Source organism: Herpailurus yagouaroundi, unplaced genomic scaffold (genome assembly GCF_014898765.1).
Source record: "Herpailurus yagouaroundi ecotype Mexico unplaced genomic scaffold, PumYag 67641, whole genome shotgun sequence".
Lineage (NCBI taxonomy): Eukaryota > Metazoa > Chordata > Mammalia > Carnivora > Felidae > Herpailurus > Herpailurus yagouaroundi.
In genome coordinates this window covers 3,235,616-3,254,104 of record NW_024420442.1, presented here as the reverse complement: position 1 = coordinate 3,254,104, position 18,489 = coordinate 3,235,616, and the positions used below count along the sequence as shown (strand labels likewise).

General features: G+C 43.4%; 1 protein-coding gene across 2 annotated transcripts; it reads left to right on the top strand.

Annotated features, from left to right (window-relative positions):
* The first annotated feature begins 1,298 nt into the window (after positions 1–1,298).
* On the top strand, positions 1,299–17,129 carry UPF3B (UPF3B regulator of nonsense mediated mRNA decay). 2 transcript variants are annotated; one of them, XM_040467926.1, is made up of 11 exons: positions 1,299–1,716; positions 2,657–2,763; positions 2,929–3,035; positions 6,703–6,801; positions 8,512–8,622; positions 9,626–9,669; positions 10,140–10,322; positions 10,723–10,761; positions 12,634–12,794; positions 13,127–13,427; positions 16,093–17,129. In XM_040467926.1, exons 1-11 carry the CDS (start codon positions 1,561–1,563, stop codon positions 16,240–16,242), a joined length of 1,458 nt encoding a protein of 485 aa, XP_040323860.1. In that variant the 5' UTR covers positions 1,299–1,560; the 3' UTR covers positions 16,243–17,129. The 2 variants fall into 2 exon arrangements, with proteins under 2 accessions (XP_040323860.1, XP_040323861.1); XM_040467927.1 differs by lacking the exon at positions 10,723–10,761 and having other exon boundaries at positions 1,302–1,716.
* Positions 17,130–18,489: the final 1,360 nt, after the last annotated feature.

The window sequence follows — 18,489 nt, the reverse complement described above, 5'->3', positions numbered from 1 at the left end:
TTATTTCACTTAGCATCACACTCTCCAGTTCCACCCACGTTGCTACAAAAGGCCGTATTTCATTTTTTCTCATTGCCACGTAGTATTCCATAGTGTATATAAACCACAATTTCTTTATCCATTCATCAGTTGATGGACATTTAGGCTCTTTCCATAATTTGGCTATTGTTGAGAGTGCTGCTATGAACATTGGGGTACAAGTGCCCCTATGCATCAGTACTCCTGTGTCCCTTGGATAAATTCCTAGCAGTGCTATTGCTGGGTCATAGGGTAGGTCTATTTTTAATTTTCTGAGGAACCTCCACACTGCTTTCCAGAGTGGCTGCACCAGTTTGCATTCCCACCAACAGTGCAAGAGGGTTCCCATTTCTCCACATCCTCTCCAGCATCTAGAGTCTCCTGATTTGTTCATTTTGGCCACTCTGACTGGCGTGAGGTGATATCTGAGTGTGGTTTTGATTTGTATTTCCCTGATAAGGAGCGACGCTGAACATCTTTTCATGTGCCTGTTGGCCATCCAGATGTCTTCTTTAGAGAAGTGTCTATTCATGTTTTCTGCCCATTTCTTCACTGGGTTATTTGCTTTTCGGGTGTGGAGTTTGGTGAGCTCTTTATAGATTTTGGATACTAGCCCTTTGTCCGATATGTCATTTGCAAATATCTTTTCCCATTCCGTTGGTTGCCTTTTCGTTTTGTTGGTTGTTTCCTTTGCTGTGCAGAAGCTTTTTATCTTCATAAGGTCCCAGTAATTCACTTTTGTTTTTAATTCCCTTGCCTTTGGGGATGTGTCGAGTAAGAGATGGCTACGGCTGAGGTCAGAGAGGTCTTTTCCTGCTTTCTCCTCTAAGGTTTTGATGGTTTCCTGTCTCACATTCAGGTCCTTGATCCATTTTGAGTTTATTTTTGTGAATGGTGTGAGAAAGTGGTCTAGTTTCAACCTTCTGCATGTTGCTGTCCAGTTCTCCCAGCACCATTTGTTAAAGAGACTGTCTTTTTTCCATTGGATGTTCTTTCCTGCTTTGTCAAAGATGAGTTGGCCATACGTTTGTGGGTCTAGTTCTGGGGTTTCTATTCTATTCCATTGGTCTATGTGTCTGTTTTTGTGCCAAAACACTAAACTTTCAAGAGTAAAGATTCCACTTACTTACAGATAGGAATACTGACCCATCTGTGGCTTCAGACGCCTGGCTAGGAGGAGCTAGCTGCGTTGTATGCCGGGATTCGTAGTCCTCGAAAGAGTCGTTCTAGCCAAGATGGCGGAGTTGCTAATGACGTGCGAAGAGCGGCCCCGAGGGAGTCTGGGCCACCAGGGGATGGGGCTGTGCGGACCTTCCGCCGGCGGGAAGTTAAGACCAGGTGCTAAGACTTTTCTATCAAAGGAAGCCTGGCGCCCTGAAGTCTCGCGAGATCCTGGCCGGGCCCAATGGAAAGCGGGGTCTGGTTTGTCACTAGGGGCGTTTGTTGGGGGGCGGAGCTAGACGGGAGTGGGCCGGGCGTCGTAGGTGCCCGGCGTAGCGGCGTTTAGGCCGAGCTGCGGTTCTCAGGAGCGAAGCCGTGGCCATGAAGGAGGAGAAGGATCACAGGCCTAAAGAGAAACGAGTAACCCTGTTGACTCCCCCGGGGGCCACGGGCAGCAGCGGTGGAGCTTCGGGGGACAGCGCCAAAGGGGAAGATAAGCAGGATCGAAATAAGGAGAAGAAGGAGGCGCTGAGCAAGGTGCCTGGCCGGCTGTTGGCCCGGGAGAGGGCGGGACGGGTCCGCCACCCGCGAGGATGGTTGGGAGTGGGGCTGCCCTCTTTCCCCTCCCAGTCTGCCCCTCTGTTTCTTTACCTGAGTGAAAATCACGTCACCTAGTCTTCACCCACTCGCCCGAGATCGAGGGAGCCCCTGTCGGCCAAGCCCCGGGGTACGAGTAAGGGAAAAGGGAGGGATTCCTAGATGAGAAGGTGGAGATCCGAGCTGTGAGAAGAGTGCAAGAGAGATCGATAGTAAAGAGAATGAGGAATTCGAAGGTTAATGGGGGTGGGGGTGGGGGTGGGGTGGATTATTAAATCGTGAAGGGGCCATCGGGGGTGGGAGTAGTTTGTGATCAGAGTAGTAATGGAGGCGAGTTGAGCGGGAGTGGGGGGATTCATGGTCGGAGGGGGGGGGGCGGGCCGGGTTCATCTTATTTTAGGAGCAATAAGGAACTTTTGGTATTCCTTAGCGTTTTGAATTTTCTATGCTGAATGAGGAAGGATTCTGTTTTAGGATATGTTGGCTGTGGTAAGGGGATCATAAGTCAAACGTTCATGGTACCCACAAAAGACCAGGATTGGCCTATTAATTTCTTGTTACTACATCTGTCGAAAAATGGGTGATAGAAAATGATGCAAAAACCTGGTAAACGGCTGGGTTCTGTTTAACAGAACCTAAGATTTTCCTTGTTCTCTGCTGTTCTTATTTCTAAGAGTTTGTAAAAAACAACAAAACAAAACAAAAAGAAAGCGTTACGATTAGTCTTGACTAATTCTGAACGTTAGAATAATTTTCTGCTGGGTTTTTAATATGTGAGCTCATCCTTTAAAGACCAACTTTTTTTCAGGGCTGGTGATTCTTTCAGGTATGACAGGAAATGGATTTGTACTAATTTTATTTTCCTTGTTCGTTTCTTAAGGTGGTCATTCGGAGATTACCTCCCACTTTGACCAAGGAGCAGCTTCAGGAACATCTTCAGCCTATGCCGGAGCATGATTATTTTGAGTTTTTTTCTAATGATACTAGGTAAAATGAATAAATAAAAGAGGGCGGGGGTAAATGAAAATTTTTCTTTCATTCTTTTTTACCCTACTGTTTCCATTTGATTTTTGAGCCTGTCTCTTTAATATATGCATACTTGTAATTCAGACACCTGCAAGCACATTTACATAATTGCTTTCCTCTCTGCAGTCTGTATCCTCATATGTATGCCAGAGCATACATCAACTTTAAAAACCAAGAGGACATTATTTTGTTCAGGGATCGCTTTGATGGTTATGTATTCCTTGACAATAAAGGTGAGTCCTTGTAACTGAAGGGGAGTTTCTTTGTCATTTGTATGTTTAAGACAATGTGTGTATCACAGTGTTTTCTCAGTGCCTTCATAGCTTTTCTAAAACTCGGTGATAAAATGTGCAGCATCTAAAGAGTTTTACACATTTACTAAGCTTATTGCAGTCATAAATAGATGTGTGACTTTTCACAGCCCTTGGATATTTTTATTAACCTGTTATTTCTGTAGTTTGACCGACTGAATGAAATTGCCACTGTTTTCTCTTCCTGTGGCCAATTTTTTTCGCCCTGGATTAGACGATCTGTTGTTTTGACTATTTACCAGCTTCAACAGCAATACTGATAAATGGCTCTTTAAACTTGTACAACAAATTTTAAATATTTACTTGTCATCTCACTTCAAGGACCAACATTGATTGATTTAGGTTAAATCCTTTAAGCCAGTAATTCCCAGTTGGGAACACTGTTCAACGTTCCGATTCGTATTTGTGCTTAAAACATCCAACTTCATGATCTCCCACTTTGTATCCAGGATTCTATAGGGAAGAAAAACTTCTGCCTTAACTCTCTCTTTATTATCTGCCACTTGCAACATTGTAGCTAGATATCCAAGCTGCTATTTCCCACTTACCTTTTTTGTCTTTGTAACTATTATAGGCAAACAAAGTATCTTTTTGTTGGACTGTTTTTCAGTATTACTTCAGAGTTGGTAAAAATGAAATCTTTGTGAGGGAATATGCCAGGAAAAGTTGAAGGATTTCCACTGTGTTTCACCAGATTTTATTAATCCCCATGCCCCCACAGACCCCTGAAACCACTTACTTCTCCACTCCCAACTTTATTCCACTAGATAGCAATGTTTTCCTGGAAACCTGAGTTATGTTTAACTTTTTTCCTCTCTTTTTTTATCCCTTATATTTAAACAAGTGATGAATTTTTCCAGTTTATTTTTTAATGTCTCGTTCATCTACTTATTAATACTTTTCACACTGTGTCCTTGCCTCCCAACGCTTAGACAACCCATTGTCTCTAAACTTACAGAATTTTCCTTTTTTTTCATTTCTGTATAAGTTCAGTCTGTTACACTGCCATGAAATTAATGTTTTTGAAAATAGTGATTTAAGACAGCAGTTACGGGGGGCGGGGCCCCGGGGGAGTCCAAATTCCATAGCCTGGTAGTTAGGGTCCTTCATAGGCTGGCCTCACTTCTGGGGTTTTTGTTTGGTTTTTTTTTTTTGATTTTTCAGCCTCTCTTACCACAATTCCTTCTGCTTTAGTCTGATTTATTTATTCCTTCTCAAATATATCAGTTAATAAACTGATTCTGTATTCAGTAGGATTTCCAAAACCATGCTTCCTCCCTGACTTCTTTGTGATGCCTTCTGGTCATTTCTATTTATTCTATTCTGGCTTATGTCTACATGCCAATGATAGTATTTTATACCCTTTATGACATCATTCTATAACAGGGGTCTGGTGTATTTTCTTTTTCCAGCAGTCACTTGGGTATTTTTTTACTGAGATACAATTCACATACCATAAAATTCCATGGTTTTTAGTATATTCACAAAGTTGTACAACCATCACCACGATGTAATTCCAGAATGTTTTTATCACTCCAAAAAGGATCCTATAACCATTAGTCATCTCCCCTTCCTCCTCCTGTAGATATTTCCTAGAAACAGATTTATACAATATGTAGCCTTTGTGACTGCTTCTTTTACTTAACATGTTTGCAAGGTTCATCCATGTTGTAGCCTATAATCATTACCTCATTCTTTTTTTTTTTTGTACACATTTTTTTAAAAATTGTGGTAAAATACACACAATTTACCATCTTAACCATTTGAATTCTACAGTTCAGTTGAGTACATTCACACTGTGCAACCAATTCCTAGAACCTGTTTATCTTGCAGGACTGGAACTCTATACCCATTAAACAATAAATCCCCATTTCTTCCTCCCCCCAGCCTCTGGCAACTACCATTCTACCTCTATGAGCCATCATTCTGTCTCCATAAAGTTGGCCATTCTAGGTACCTCATATGAGTGGAACCACATAGTGTCTGACTTTCTGTCATTGGCTTGTTTATTTAGCATAATGTTCTCAAGGTTGAGCCATGTAGGGTGGGTCAGAAACTCCTTTTTAAGCCTAAGTAATATTCCATTGTATGTCTATACTACATTTTGCTTAACCATTTCTCTGTTGGAGGACATTTGGGTTGCTCCCACCTTTTGGCTATTGTGAATAATGCTCCCATGAACGTGGGTGTACAAATACCTACGCAAGTCTCTGCTTTCACTTCTTTTGAATATATACCTGAAGGTGGAGTTGCTGGGTCATATGGTAATTCTAGTTTTAATTTTTTGGAGGAGCCACCATATTGTTTTCCATAACAACCGCACCATTTTGTGTTCCTACCAGTAATGCACGAGGATTCTAATTTCTTCATGTCTTCGTCAACACTTGTTATTCTCTGTGGTTTTTTTTTTTTTCTTTAGTAGCTACCTTTCTAATGGATGTGAGGTGATCGCTCATTGTGGTTTTGATTTGCATTTCCCTAATGATTAGTGCGGTAATATTTTAATCTTTTCATATGCTTGTTAGCCATTTATATATCACCTCTGTAGAAACGTCTATTCAAGTCCTTTGAACATTTTTCAATTGGGTTTTTTGTTGCTGGGGAGTTGTAGGAGTTATTTATATATTTTGTATATATTGACCCCTTATCAGATGTATGATTTACAAATATTTTCTCCCATTCTGTGGGTTGCCTTTGTACTCTGTTAACTTGTCCCTTAGATAAACAAAAGTTTTTAATTTTGATGTAGTTCAGTTATCGATTTTTCACTTTTATTGACTGTGCTTTTGGTGTCTCCTGGCATATTTTTTATAACAGCTTTATTGAGCTATAATTCATATGCCATAAAATTCACCCTCTTAAAGTATACAGTTCAGTGGGTTTTAGTATATTCACAGAGTTGTGCAGCCGTCACCACAATCTGATCTTAGAATACATTTTGCTCTCCAAAGAGAAACCCCGTATTCATTAGCTCTCACTCTCCATTCTCCCCCAACTATGCCCCAGCTCTAGGTGGCCACTAATCTTCTTTGTATCTCTCCAGATTTGCCTATTCTAGAGATTCCTGATGTATTTTAAAAAACATTTTTAAATGTTTCTTTTTTGAGAGAGCACGAGTGGGGAAGGGGCAGAATCCAAAGCAGGCCCCAGGCGCCAAGCTGTTGGCACAGAGCCCAATGCAGGGCCTGAACTCACGAGCTGTGAGATCATGACCTGAGCCAAAGTCGGACACTGAACCGACTGAGCCACCCAGGCGCCTCTCTGATGTATGTTTTAAACGAACATTGATTTATAGATTTTTCCCCCCTCATATCAAAATATCACACTTTAAAAGTTGAAGTTAAATGATTATTTTACTTCCCTGCCATATCTTTTCGTTATGTTATCAGTGTGAAATTGGGGCTCCTTTGGTAACATGCTGATGTTAGTTGTGCCCATGTGATTTGTGCCCTTGTGATTCATTCCCATTGAGGGGCCCTATTCAGTTGACTGCTGTCAAAGGAGGCCTAGAGAATGGTGGGTTGACTCTCTTGTATCCACTTTTGGCTTTTTTGTTGTTATAGCAAGTGTGGTATTTTTTTCTAAACAGGTCAGGAATATCCTGCCATAGTAGAATTTGCACCTTTTCAAAAAGCTGCAAAAAAGAAGACTAAGAAAAGAGATACCAAAGTTGGGACTATCGATGATGGTACAGTATAGCTCTAGTTATGTAATGCTATTGCCCTGGGTTTTTTAAAAAAATTACTACCTTTGTGGGAATTAATTGGATTCCAGTCTTTCAAATAGGAAAACACACAGAATAAAGTTTGTGAGAAATGTAATTCACTGGTGAAAGCTTTGCTTAATTGTCGGAATAGAAGTGGGTTTCCTGTAGAGTTCCCACTCTGGCTGGTGCCATCTCATTCCTTCACCATCAAGCAATATAGCATTGACTGTCGGGCAGTAAATTACCTTTGGTTTGTTGACTGGAAGACAATGGTGAAAAATCAGATGTAGCAAAGTACAACTCTTTGAGGTCTCAATGTATTTTATGATGATGATTATTTATATATTTTTTAACGTTTATTTTTATTTTTGAGAGACAGAGAGAGACAGCATGAGTGGGAGAGGGGCAGAGAGGGACAGAGACCCAGAATCTGACGCAGGCTCCAGGCTCTGAGCTGACAGCACAGAGCCCGACATGGGGCTCGAACCCACGAGCCGTGAGATCATGACCTGAGCCGAAGCCGGACGCTCAACCGACTGAGCCACCCAGGCGCCTCTTATTTATTTCTTTTGATTTCCATTTTTATAGAGAGGGAAGGTTTATCATTGAGAGCTGGGATGGAAAATTTTCTATACTTGAGGAACATAACCTAAAGTAGTGGAAGCGGCTAGTCCTATTTTCCCGGGCTTTGAATATGCAGTTAACTGCACACATAGTAATTACATTGAACTGGAATACGGGAACCGAAAAACTGGAATAATTGCCACGTAAGGTAAACTGGATCCAGATTTTGAGCTCTGTGTAATGTTATGTTGGATATGGACTTAGCTGTAACATTTTGTATCTGATATTTTGGAATCCTCTAGTTTGATTTCCATTACTTATTATTAGAGTGGGTATTATAAAGAAAACACAGACAAGATTCAACACAGAGCTAGTGACTGATTATATCACAGATTCGGATCTGGAAGACTACATCAAGTGACATGCCCCACAGTGCACAGAAACTCCAAATACCAGCAATGGGAGGACGCCATTGTGTTACCCTTTCTGAGGTCAGATGCGTCAAGAAAACTCCAGGAATCATCAGCTCCAGTGCAACATCTAGGACATCCCCCCTCAATATGTTGGGTTTACTTAATGTGTATTTATTTTTGAGAGACACAGAGCACGAGCAGGGGAGGGGCAGAGACAGAGAGGGAGGCAACAGAATCTGAAACAGGCTCCGAGCTGTCAGCACAGAGCCCGATGCGGGGCTCGAACTCGGGAACGGTGAGGTCGTGACCTGAGCCGAAGCCAGCCGCTTAACTGACTGAGCCACCCAGGCGCCCCGTGTTGGGTTTACTTAAAGTGAGGTATGCCCATACAGGAATTGCTTACGTGCCATCTGTAATACTGTGAAGGTCCCATAACGACAACTTGCAGTTCTCACATAAGTGTGAGTCTGGATTAGGTGGACAGTAACTTTTAAAAGCAAACTACTTAACATGCCTGGAGGTTCTGTTACAACGTGTGGTGTCTGCTTATCCCTGACTTGAGTGAGTATAGGGAATAGGAATTCCGAGAGTAATAGGCCAATAAAGCCCTAAATGGTCTAGTGGGTATGTTTAGGTTTATTTTTAATCTTCCATGATGTAGAAAGTTTTTTTTTAAAGTCTGCTATATTTTCTGTTTACCGAAACAATTATTTAGATCCAGAATATAGGAAATTTTTGGAAAGTTATGCTGCAGATAATGAGAAAATGACATCTACTCCAGAGACACTGCTAGAGGAAATAGAAGCAAAAAATAGAGAATTAATAGGTAAGTGGGCAACAGGAATTAAGGGCAACGGCTTTTTCATCAGAAGACCTGACTCCTACTTCTGTCACTTGCTAGCTGTGTGACCAGGGGGAAGGCCCTAACTTCTCTGAGCCTCTGCTATAAAGTGCAGACGATCATACCTGCCTCACAGGATTATGTAAATGCATTGATAAGGTGGGAAAAATGCTCCGTGACCTATTTTAATGCCACATAAATATAAGTAGAAAAAGTTTGAAGACTCATGGCACGTTTTGACGTCGGCAAGCCTTTGAAGATCAATTGGTATTTTCTGGTAACAAGCAGCTCACGTTCCTGAAAAACATGTGAACTGCAAATATCAAAAAATGAAGTCAGTTACTGCCAAATTGAAAACTCCTTGAGAAATTCTAGTTTGGACGTTGGCCCTAGCAGTAAATTGTCACTCTTCTCTCAGCTCCAAACACAAGCATAGCCCCTGACCCAGGATTTCCACTCCTAGGAATTTATCCAAAGGAAGTAGGCTTTCAAAAATGCTAACTACAAGGCTAGATAGCATTGTTCAGGATATTGGAAATTAAATTATTTTTCTAAAATGGATCTTATTAATGGATGCAGAGTCTAAGCCCATCTCTGATAATTTCCTTAGAATAAATTCCTGGAAGTGGAATTATGGGGACAAAAAGATGAGATATTTTTAGCGCCTTCCCCCAGTTTCTTCCCAGTTGAACAAATTTATATTGCCGTCTGAAACAAGAGACTATCCTTTGCACTTAATTCTCACTGACAGTGGGAATTAGTCCGTTAAAAAACTGCTTGAATTTGGATTTCTTCACTTTTGAAAAATGTATTTCAGACCTTCAGAATTGAAGCAAACTACCGTAAAACTCTTTTGTGATAATGTACTCGTGAACTGTTTTAAGGGGTATAGTTTTCCCACCTTGGGTGGTTGGCAGGGAATGTCAGAAAATGGAATCCTTTCTAGGGGTTGATAAGTATTATTAATAATCTGTTTACATTTATGTAGCTAAAAAGACAACCCCACTTTTGAGCTTCCTGAAAAACAAGCAGGTAAACCTTTTGTTTTTATAGTTCTCTCGATACTTTATATTTTCACTAGTTCGTAGTCCATAAGCATACGAGCATTGAATTGGGATCCTAGCGGAGAAACAGCTACCTTTTCTGCCATGATTCTTTGAAAGATGTGGCTCATCGGCCTCACTCTCTGGCCCTCTCCTTCGTGTTGTTGGGCCAAGGATGCACTGTGCAAACCCAGAGAGTCTTTAGATTATTCCAGAGACATTCCCTTGGTTTCCTAAAAGCCTCTGGAGATACGGCACGTAGGCAACAGTGGGGAGATCCTGATACTGGCAGGCCCTGGTCTTTATTCTCAGATTCTCAGTGGGGTGGCGAGGGGGTTAAAGAGGTAGAAAGTAGGAAGGAAAGACAGTCCCGTCTAGTGGGTGCCCGCCATAACTTTTGGATTAGGTTTTTGGTGATGATTACCTTGTTTGAAGGCTTATGTGGATGTTTCTTTCCAGAGAATGAGAGAAGAAAAAAGAGAAGAAAGAAGGAGGCGAGAAATAGAAAGAAAAAGACAAAGAGAAGAAGAGAGGAGGAAGTGGAAGGAAGAAGAAAAACGAAAAAGGAAAGATATAGAAAAGCTAAAGAAGATAGACAGAGTTCCAGAAAGGGACAAATTAAAGGACGAACCAAAGATAAAGGTATGAAAATGATGTGAGCTGACTGCATGTTGCTAAAAATTGCATGTACTTCTTTAAATATGCATGCATCTTGTGCTGTTGTAAACATAATTTTTTTAAATTTGTTTTTGTCTTTGTGGGGGGGGGGGAGGTGAACCAATAGAAACCCTTCCTATGATGCGAATGGTATTGTTTTTAAAAATTCAAGATAATCTAAAAGAATTAAGTAATTTACATGATATTTTTTCATGAAGATCTGTTATTTTCATCACAGAAAATGTTCAATGTTTGGATTATTATTCTCAGTTCTTCATAAGTAAGGGCTTAGGGCTGGCTGGCATGAGTTACGGGTTTTATTCAGCTTTTCCTTCATATTTGATACATGAAGTTGCCTCATCTGTTTGTTTTCCACTGTCTTCAGGTACACAGGTTTCTGTTACAAGCTGTGAATCAGAAAAATGTAAGGACCCAAGTACATGATACAGAGCACCTAGTATCATGTCACACACACAGGTCTTAGTTCGTAATAAGTCCTTTTGGTGGTGGTGGTAGTGATACCTGTAGAAAACGCCTTCCAACTGACTTGAGTCTTCTTGAAATCTGAGCCATTTTCAATTCCTACCTTAGAAGGAAGCCCCGATGACTTCCTGATGCTCTGCTGGGTACCCGGAAGCTTTAACAATCTACGGCTAGAGGACAACCATGCCTAAATCGCTCTGTCTTTCCATATGCCTCTCCTAACGGGCTGCCTTGTGGGAGTATTAGGGATAAATATAGCCTGTGTTACACGCTTCCCTTTCACATGATTCTCCCCGTTACCGTCTCTCATCTGCCTGGGGATCTGGGAGCAGCTGATTGTGATGAACGCATCGCACCCAGGAAGAGGCGAGCTTGTAGAAAGCTCCCAGCCTTACCGCTTCCCTTCTGAGGGCATGGCTGAGGCAGCTCTTGCTTCCAGCAAACTTCCTGGGGAAGTACTGCCTAGTCCTTCAGAGAAAGGGAAAATCTCACGGAGATGGTGGCAGGGTCTCCTCCTCTTACCTCCTCAAAACGAAGCAGTTTATGGCCAGAGCGTGTTCCCCCAAGTCTCTCCTGGGCTCATTACAGGCGATAAGGAGCTTGGGCAGCAGGGTGGGGAGATTCCCATCTTAATTCTTTCCAGCGATCTCTCTCTGTCTGCCGTGGCACAAGTGACCTGACTTGCTGTTCCTATCAGCAAGGCAGAAGGTTGAGCCAGCCACACTAGAAACTTTCACGATTGTTCTTAATAGAGTAATGAACATCCTGGCTTCTAACAAAGATGTTCATTAGAAAAAATAAGAACACTTCCAATGAAACCTGCACATGGTATCCTCACTACATCGATGCTCCGTAGCGTCCAGTGTGGACTGGCCATTTGCCGTGGCTACGTGCTGCAGGCCTTCATGCTCAAGTCTTTCTTGTGGTGCTTTGCCTCTTGCTTGCTGACTCGTGTGATGCCTTCACCCTGAGATGAACCTTTGTATGATGCCTTCGCTCTGAGACTCGAAATTCTTCTATTCTGCCTAAGAATCACTCTGAATATCCAACACTTGGGGATATTCTGGAGAGGTCTGTGGCAGCGATGGGAGAAAGAGACTGTTTTGTTAGCAATTTGGACTTCGTAAGGCACGTTTATTTTAGAATTGCATTTTGTCATATGTATGTGTGTCATATATATGCATGTGTATGTATATATATGTGACATTGAGCAGACTTCCTACTCCGTAGAGACGGAACCTCACCGTTCTGTGAGGCCTTTGGATTTTTAAATCAAATGATGAAAATTATGTCTGATCGTACCATCATAAGTGTGTTATTCTCAGGCTCAAGGCAGAATTATTCTTGCAATGGATCCCTCCTTTGGTGACAAAGGTATCGGTCACTCCAAGCACGACAGGCAAACGGCTGTCCAACATTACTGTCCAACAGTAATGATCTGCCCGGCATCTTCGATTTGTGGCCTATTTTCCCATCAAGTTACATCAGTATGCTAGCTGGCTACAGAAGGCATACTTGGAAGCGTGCACTGTTTCACTAAAAGGTTGACCCATTTCAAGCCAAAGGAGTCTTGATCCTATTGCCACAAGTGATTAAACCACCTGGAGTGGATAACACTTTCCACGTTCATAGCCTCCTTTTAGTCAATTACTGCTCTCCGTGCGCTAGTTCTTAACCTGGAAGTTTAAGAGTAGCTGCAGAAAAAGGCCTCCTATAGCCTAAATTTAAATCACTTGGAATATTGTTTTCTCGGGTAGAATCAGAAGAGAATGTCCCACCCTTGAAAATAAGAATACGTTTGTTCTCTTTAAAGCTACTCAAGAAGCCAGAAAAGGGAGATGAAAAAGAATTAGACAAAAGAGAAAAAGCCAAGAAACTAGACAAAGAGAATCTGAATGATGAAAGAGCCAGCGGGCAAAGTTGTACACTGCCCAAGCGCTCTGACGTCGAGCCTAAAGACGAAAAGCCTAAGAGGTCAGTGGCCGAGGGCTCCTTGGGACACTCCGTTTTCAGCCTGTTTCAACGTGCCAGTTTTACCGCTGTGTCCTGGCTGGTGCCCGAAGGGGGGCGGGAGTGCAGGGGATGAGGAGGAAAGGTTTCAGATATCCTAGCATCTTAGTCTGGGCGAACGAACTTATGGGTTTTGTTACTGATTTTCAAAACGCTCGCGTGTTTTCACCCTGCTCCAAAAACACAAGGTCACCCGTCGTGGCCGCATCCTAACCGGAGCGCCTCCGTGCCCGGGAGCAGGCCACAGGGAGCAGGCGGCGTTTGGAGGTGCCATCTGAGATCTGTTCCCCACGCAGGCCCGAAGACGAGGGCGGCCGAGACTACCGGGAGCGGGAGCGGGAGCGGGACTACGAGCGGGACCAAGAGCGCCTCCTGCGGGAGAGGGAGAGGCTGAAGCGGCAGGAAGAGGAGCGCCGCAGGCAGAAGGAGCGTTATGAGAAGGAGAAGGCTTTTAAGAGGAAGGAAGAGGAAATGAAAAAAGAGAAAGAAGCGGTTCGGGACAAAGGAAAGAAGCCGGAAAGTACCGAATCCGTAGGCAGCTCCGAAAAAACTGAAAAGAAAGAGGAAGTGGTTAAGAGAGATCGCATAAGAAACAAGGTGGTGCTTTTTGTTCTGTTTGTTTCCATGAGGACTTTTGCTCTCCTCTCGCACGTGTAGAGGCGAGGGCCAGCTCGCTGTGTGTGGCAGACTTTTTACAGGGGATCTTTAACTGTCTGCAACCTTTTTTCGGTCTCGGTGCGGTCCTTTGATTAATTTCTTGTAGGCATTTCAGACACACACAAAAGTAGAACAGAGAAGAACAAGACACACGCTTCAGCAGTTACCGGCTCCCGGCCAAGCTTTCTACTCTACCCCATCCCTGCCCCTACTGATGCTTTTCGAGCAGATCCTAGACACAGCATTTCTTCTTTAAATACGTCGATATTAGAGACAGAGATTCTTTTTCTTCATAGAACCCCGGTAGCATTTTCACACCAACCCCACCCCCCCAACACACACTAGTAAGTCCTCAGCGCCCTACCTACTGCGTTTTTCCCACTCGCCTCATTAGTAACTTCTTGATAGGCTCCAAGCAAGGTCCACCAATTGTATTGTATCCTTAGGTCTCTTTTAACCTAAACAATCCCCCCTCCTTTTGTTTTCCTGCCCTTTATTTGCTGCAGAAACCACTTTGTCCTGTGGAACTCTCGGCTCTAAATGGTCTATCTTCTACGTTTCCTTGAAAACTGGTAGTCCTATCTTGAAAAACAGGGGTCGGCCGATTTTTTTTCTGTAAAGGGCCCGATGGTAAGCACTGTAGGCCTTGTGGGCCATATGGTCTCTATCACAACCACTAAGCTCCGTAGGAAAGCAGGTATAGATAATGTGAAAAGAGTGAGTACGGCTGTGTGCCACACTCTGTTCATGAAAACAGGCGGCTCCTCACCCACAGGCCTGAATATATTCAGGCTCAATTTTTGGCGAGAACACTTCATAGATGGAGGGGCGCCTGGCTGGCTCGGTTGGTAGAGCACGCGACTCTTGATCTCGGGGTTGTGGGTTCGAGCCCCGTGTTGCATATAGAGGTTACTTAAAAATAAGATGATTAAAAAAAAAAAATACTTCATAGACGGGTGTTGTGTACTTCCTATCGTATGATGTCAGGAAACATGTGATGCCCGGGCGCCCCGTTAGTGTAATGCTATGATCAATCCATAGCAATTGCATTGTGGTTATGGAATAGGATGTCCTTGTTCTTAGGGTATACAAGCTGAAATATTTAGGGATGAAGGGTCATGATGTGTGCAACTTAAATGGAAAACAATCCGTACTAGAGGCTAAAAAAGCACATGACAAAACGTTCATAATTGCGAATCCAGGAGAAGGATACTAGGTGTTCACTATGCAGGTTTTGCAACATTTGTATAGATTTAAAATTTCTCAGGGTGAAAAAATTGAACAAACAACCAATCAGTAGGTTCAGGTATTGTAAGCCTGACCCATGTATTCTAAACATTTTTAGCCTGAAATTCAGTGTATCCAGGAAAGGCAAAATAGACACTTGATCCTTTCCCTTTATGCACCAGCATTCAGAGTAATGAGTCGGGGTCCCAGCAACTTCTAGGTCATCTGTGAGTTTTGCCTTGTCATAAGAACTTGTGGATTTAGAAATATTTGATGGATTCCAACTTGGTTTTATCAGTTATCATCCTTGTTGACGTTTAAATTGTCCCATCTTTGCACAGCGGGAGCCCCATCATCCGTTTCTTCAAATACTGTGCAGGAATCTTTGTCTGTTTTAACATCTCATCTTATAAAAATATTGAGACATTTTGCTGGAATTATTCAGTTGAGACTAATGCTTTAAGGCTAGCTTTCAGACGCTAGGGAGAAAGGGTAAGGAAGGCTCATGTAATCTTTTTGTTGAGTTCTAAAAAGGACCTATACATCTAAGTTTTCCAGGATCACACTATCATAAACCACACGCATGACTTGAACCGAGAGGTACATGGTGACTTTGTTGAGGCTTATTAGGAATTGGAGATCGAAAGAGCCACCCAGAGAGTCTCAAGCTGGGGTGTTAAACTGTCATACGTGAATTAAGAAATAACCATGCTTTGTGGCAAGTTGCATGGGGTATGAGCTCGTAATTTCAGGGGGGTCTTCACTAAGACTTTGCATTGTTTTTTTTAAGGTTTTTATTTATTTGGGGGAGAGAGAGAGAGAGAGAGAGAGAGAGAATCCCAAGCAGACTGTGTGCTGATAGCTTGTCTACTGTGGGTCTAGAACTCACGAACTGTGAGATCAGGACCTGAGCCGAAATCCAGTCGGACACCTAACCGACTGAGCCACGCAGGCGCCCCAAGGCTTTGCCTTCTTCATTTTGGTTTTCCTCCTAAAACTTTGCTATGTGGTAGCGAATGTTAAAGTCCGTTTACGGATGAGGAGGAGAGACAGGCGATGGCTGAGGTTTCTAAGTAAAGAAAATTCAAGCTAATTCAGCTCATCTTGAGATGGTTATAAAAATTAGACTTATTGGAAACTTACCCTCAGCGTACACAATAACACTTAATAAACGGTTGCTCTTCTTTGGAGAGAGGGGAAAGGAGGCGGGAGGTTAAAAGCAAGTTAACCATCAACACTGTCGTGTCCTGTGCCCTCACGTTTCTGGTCTCGTAGGGGTTGTTTCGGGGTACATACCAACCTATAGTTCGTGACTCCGAAGACCCCCTGGGAATGTCTGGCGGCAATGTTGTGACATTAACATTTCATTTTACTTTAGGATCGCCCGGCAATGCAGCTTTACCAGCCAGGAGCTCGAAGCCGAAACCGACTCTGTCCGCCTGATGACGGCACCAAGTCTGGAGATGCGGCGCTAGAAAAGAAGCAGGAAAGTGGTATTAGCCATAGGAAAGAAGGAGGAGAGGAGTGATAAGTCCAAACGGCCTTAGGTGTCCTGACTGTCTAGGCAGCCAAAGAGCACGTATTAAGCAATCCAGAAGTGCCTTCAGGGCAAAGGAATAGAGACAGAGGAAGGGATCGCTGGGCTGGTGAGGTACACTGCAGAGGAGTACGTTCTTTTTTTGTTGTTGTTGTTCTTTTTTTTTTTGCGTCCGAGCAGGAGCCCGGTTGCAGGTTCAGGTTGGAAATACAATTTCACTTTCTTATGCAGTTCCTACAAAGTCATTTTAAAGTGTCAAAGATGAGGGAGGGGCCACGCAGTGCGGTTTGCAGGCGGGAAATGTCCAGTGAGGAGTTAATTAGGTGCCACCCGAGGAGAGTAAAAAAAAGACAGCTCGTTCTGTAATCAAAGGTTTTGGTCAAACCCTGGATTGAACTTTTCTGAATCCGAGTGGAACAGAGTCACTGTGAAGTCTTGTTCAGATCTAATTACATTCATTGTTGGTGATAACTGTTGACCGTGTAGCGTAGACGAAACGAGCATGTAATTGTAGTACAAGGACAGTGAAGGGTATAACACGTTTGCGCCTGTGCAAAAACTTAATTATGTCGTGTCTATATCCTGGGTCCTGAAGTTTGGGGATTAGTTGTAGTTTTTTATTTGCTTATGTGAGCTTAGCGCCAAGAATATTTTTAAACCTCTCCTTTTTGCCTTTAGCGATTTTGATATTAATGAGTAAAATTTAACCTGTGTTTGGTTCTTGACAATCCAGTCTTTGTTTTATCTTAGGTCCGATGATCTGAGGGCATACCCTCTCTGGGAAGGAAACTGCACCAATTTCTGTTCCTGTCAGATAGCTACTTTTAGTCTTAGCTTGTTTTGCATTGATGTCAATAAATACCAATATCACTCAAGTAGGAAGCTAAGTGTTTGGGTTTTTTTATTACCTTTACTAACTAGCTATTAATTTGGAGAGATCAGCCTTTTGATACCGAATTCACCTCTCGGGAATTTTGAAGGGGGACGAGCGATATTCGCTTCTGCCTTCCCCAGCGTTAGGCCTTTGCTTTGCCCACCAAGATCAAATCGTGGTTCGCTACTCTTGTTCCTCAAGAACCAGAATGTCCGGACGGCATCCTGCCAGCCTCCCCTAAGGTGGCGTCGCTCTGCCGTTACCGAAGTCACCGCTTCATGTTTTCCTCAGCTTTGAGAAAGCAGTTTCCCAAGAAGCAGGGAAAGAGGAGGAGCCATCAAAGGTTCCCTGAAGGGAATGCTCCTCAACTGGGAGACAGCACCCAAATACGGGCAGGGAGACCGTCAGAGAGAGTGGCTGCCGCTGTTCCGTGCCGCGTGGCGGTGATGGAAGACAAGAAAGGTGCTCGTTGCGCTTGGCGGTATTGAGGTCACCGGTGAACTGATGGGGGCAGAAACCATGTTATAGTGAGGGGTGAGTGGCGTGTAGGAAATAGAGATGGGGGCAGCTGGATAAATGGACCTTGGAGCTCAGAGAAGAGATTTGGGCTGGAGATACAGGTTTGGAATTCATCTGTTTGTTTGTTTTTTTAATTTTTTTTTAACATTTATTTATTTTTGAGACAGCATGAACAGGGGAGGGTCAGAGAAAGAGGGAGACACAGAATCCGAAACAGGCTCCAGGCTCTGAGTGGTCAGCACAGAGCCCGACGCAGGGCTCGAACCCACGGACCGCGAGATCATGACCTGAGCTGAAGTCGGACGCTTAACTGACTGAGCCACCCAGGGGCCCTGGAATTCATCTGTTTTTAGGTGATCGCTGAAGCCATGGGTCTAGATTTAGTCACTTAGGGTGAGACGGTAAAGAAAGAACAAGCAGACCTAGGGCCCAGCCTTGAAGAACGCGAAGGTGACAGGGAAGGAAAAGTATCTACATGGGGCGCCTGGGTGGCTCAGTCAGGGAAGCATCCGACTTCAGTTCAGGTCATGATCTCACGGTTTGTGGGTTCGAGCCCCGCGTCAGGCTCTGTGCTGACAGCTCGGAGCCTGGAGCCTGCTTCGGATTCTGTGTCTCCCTCGCCCTCTGCTCCTCCCTGGCTCGCTCCCAAAAATAAACAAACATTAAAAAAATGTTTAAGGAAAAAAAAGTATCTACATGGGGCGCCTGGGTGGCTCACTCGGTTGAGCGTCGAACTTTGGCTCAGGCCAGGATCTCACAGTTGGTGAGTTCGAGCCCCGCGTTGGGCTCTCTGCTGTCAGTGCAGAGCCTGCTTGGGGTTCCCTGTGCCCCTCGCCAATCTCTGC

Coding starts and splice junctions, on each gene's coding strand:
- UPF3B (XM_040467926.1), top strand. CDS start 1,561: ATGAAGGAGGAGAAGGATCACAGGCCTAAAGAGAAACGAGTAACCCTG. Junction 10,762..12,633: donor AAGCTGTGAATCAGAAAAAT/GTAAGGACCCAA, acceptor TTCTCTTTAAAG/CTACTCAAGAAGCCAGAAAA. Junction 13,428..16,092: donor GAGATCGCATAAGAAACAAG/GTGGTGCTTTTT, acceptor ATTTTACTTTAG/GATCGCCCGGCAATGCAGCT.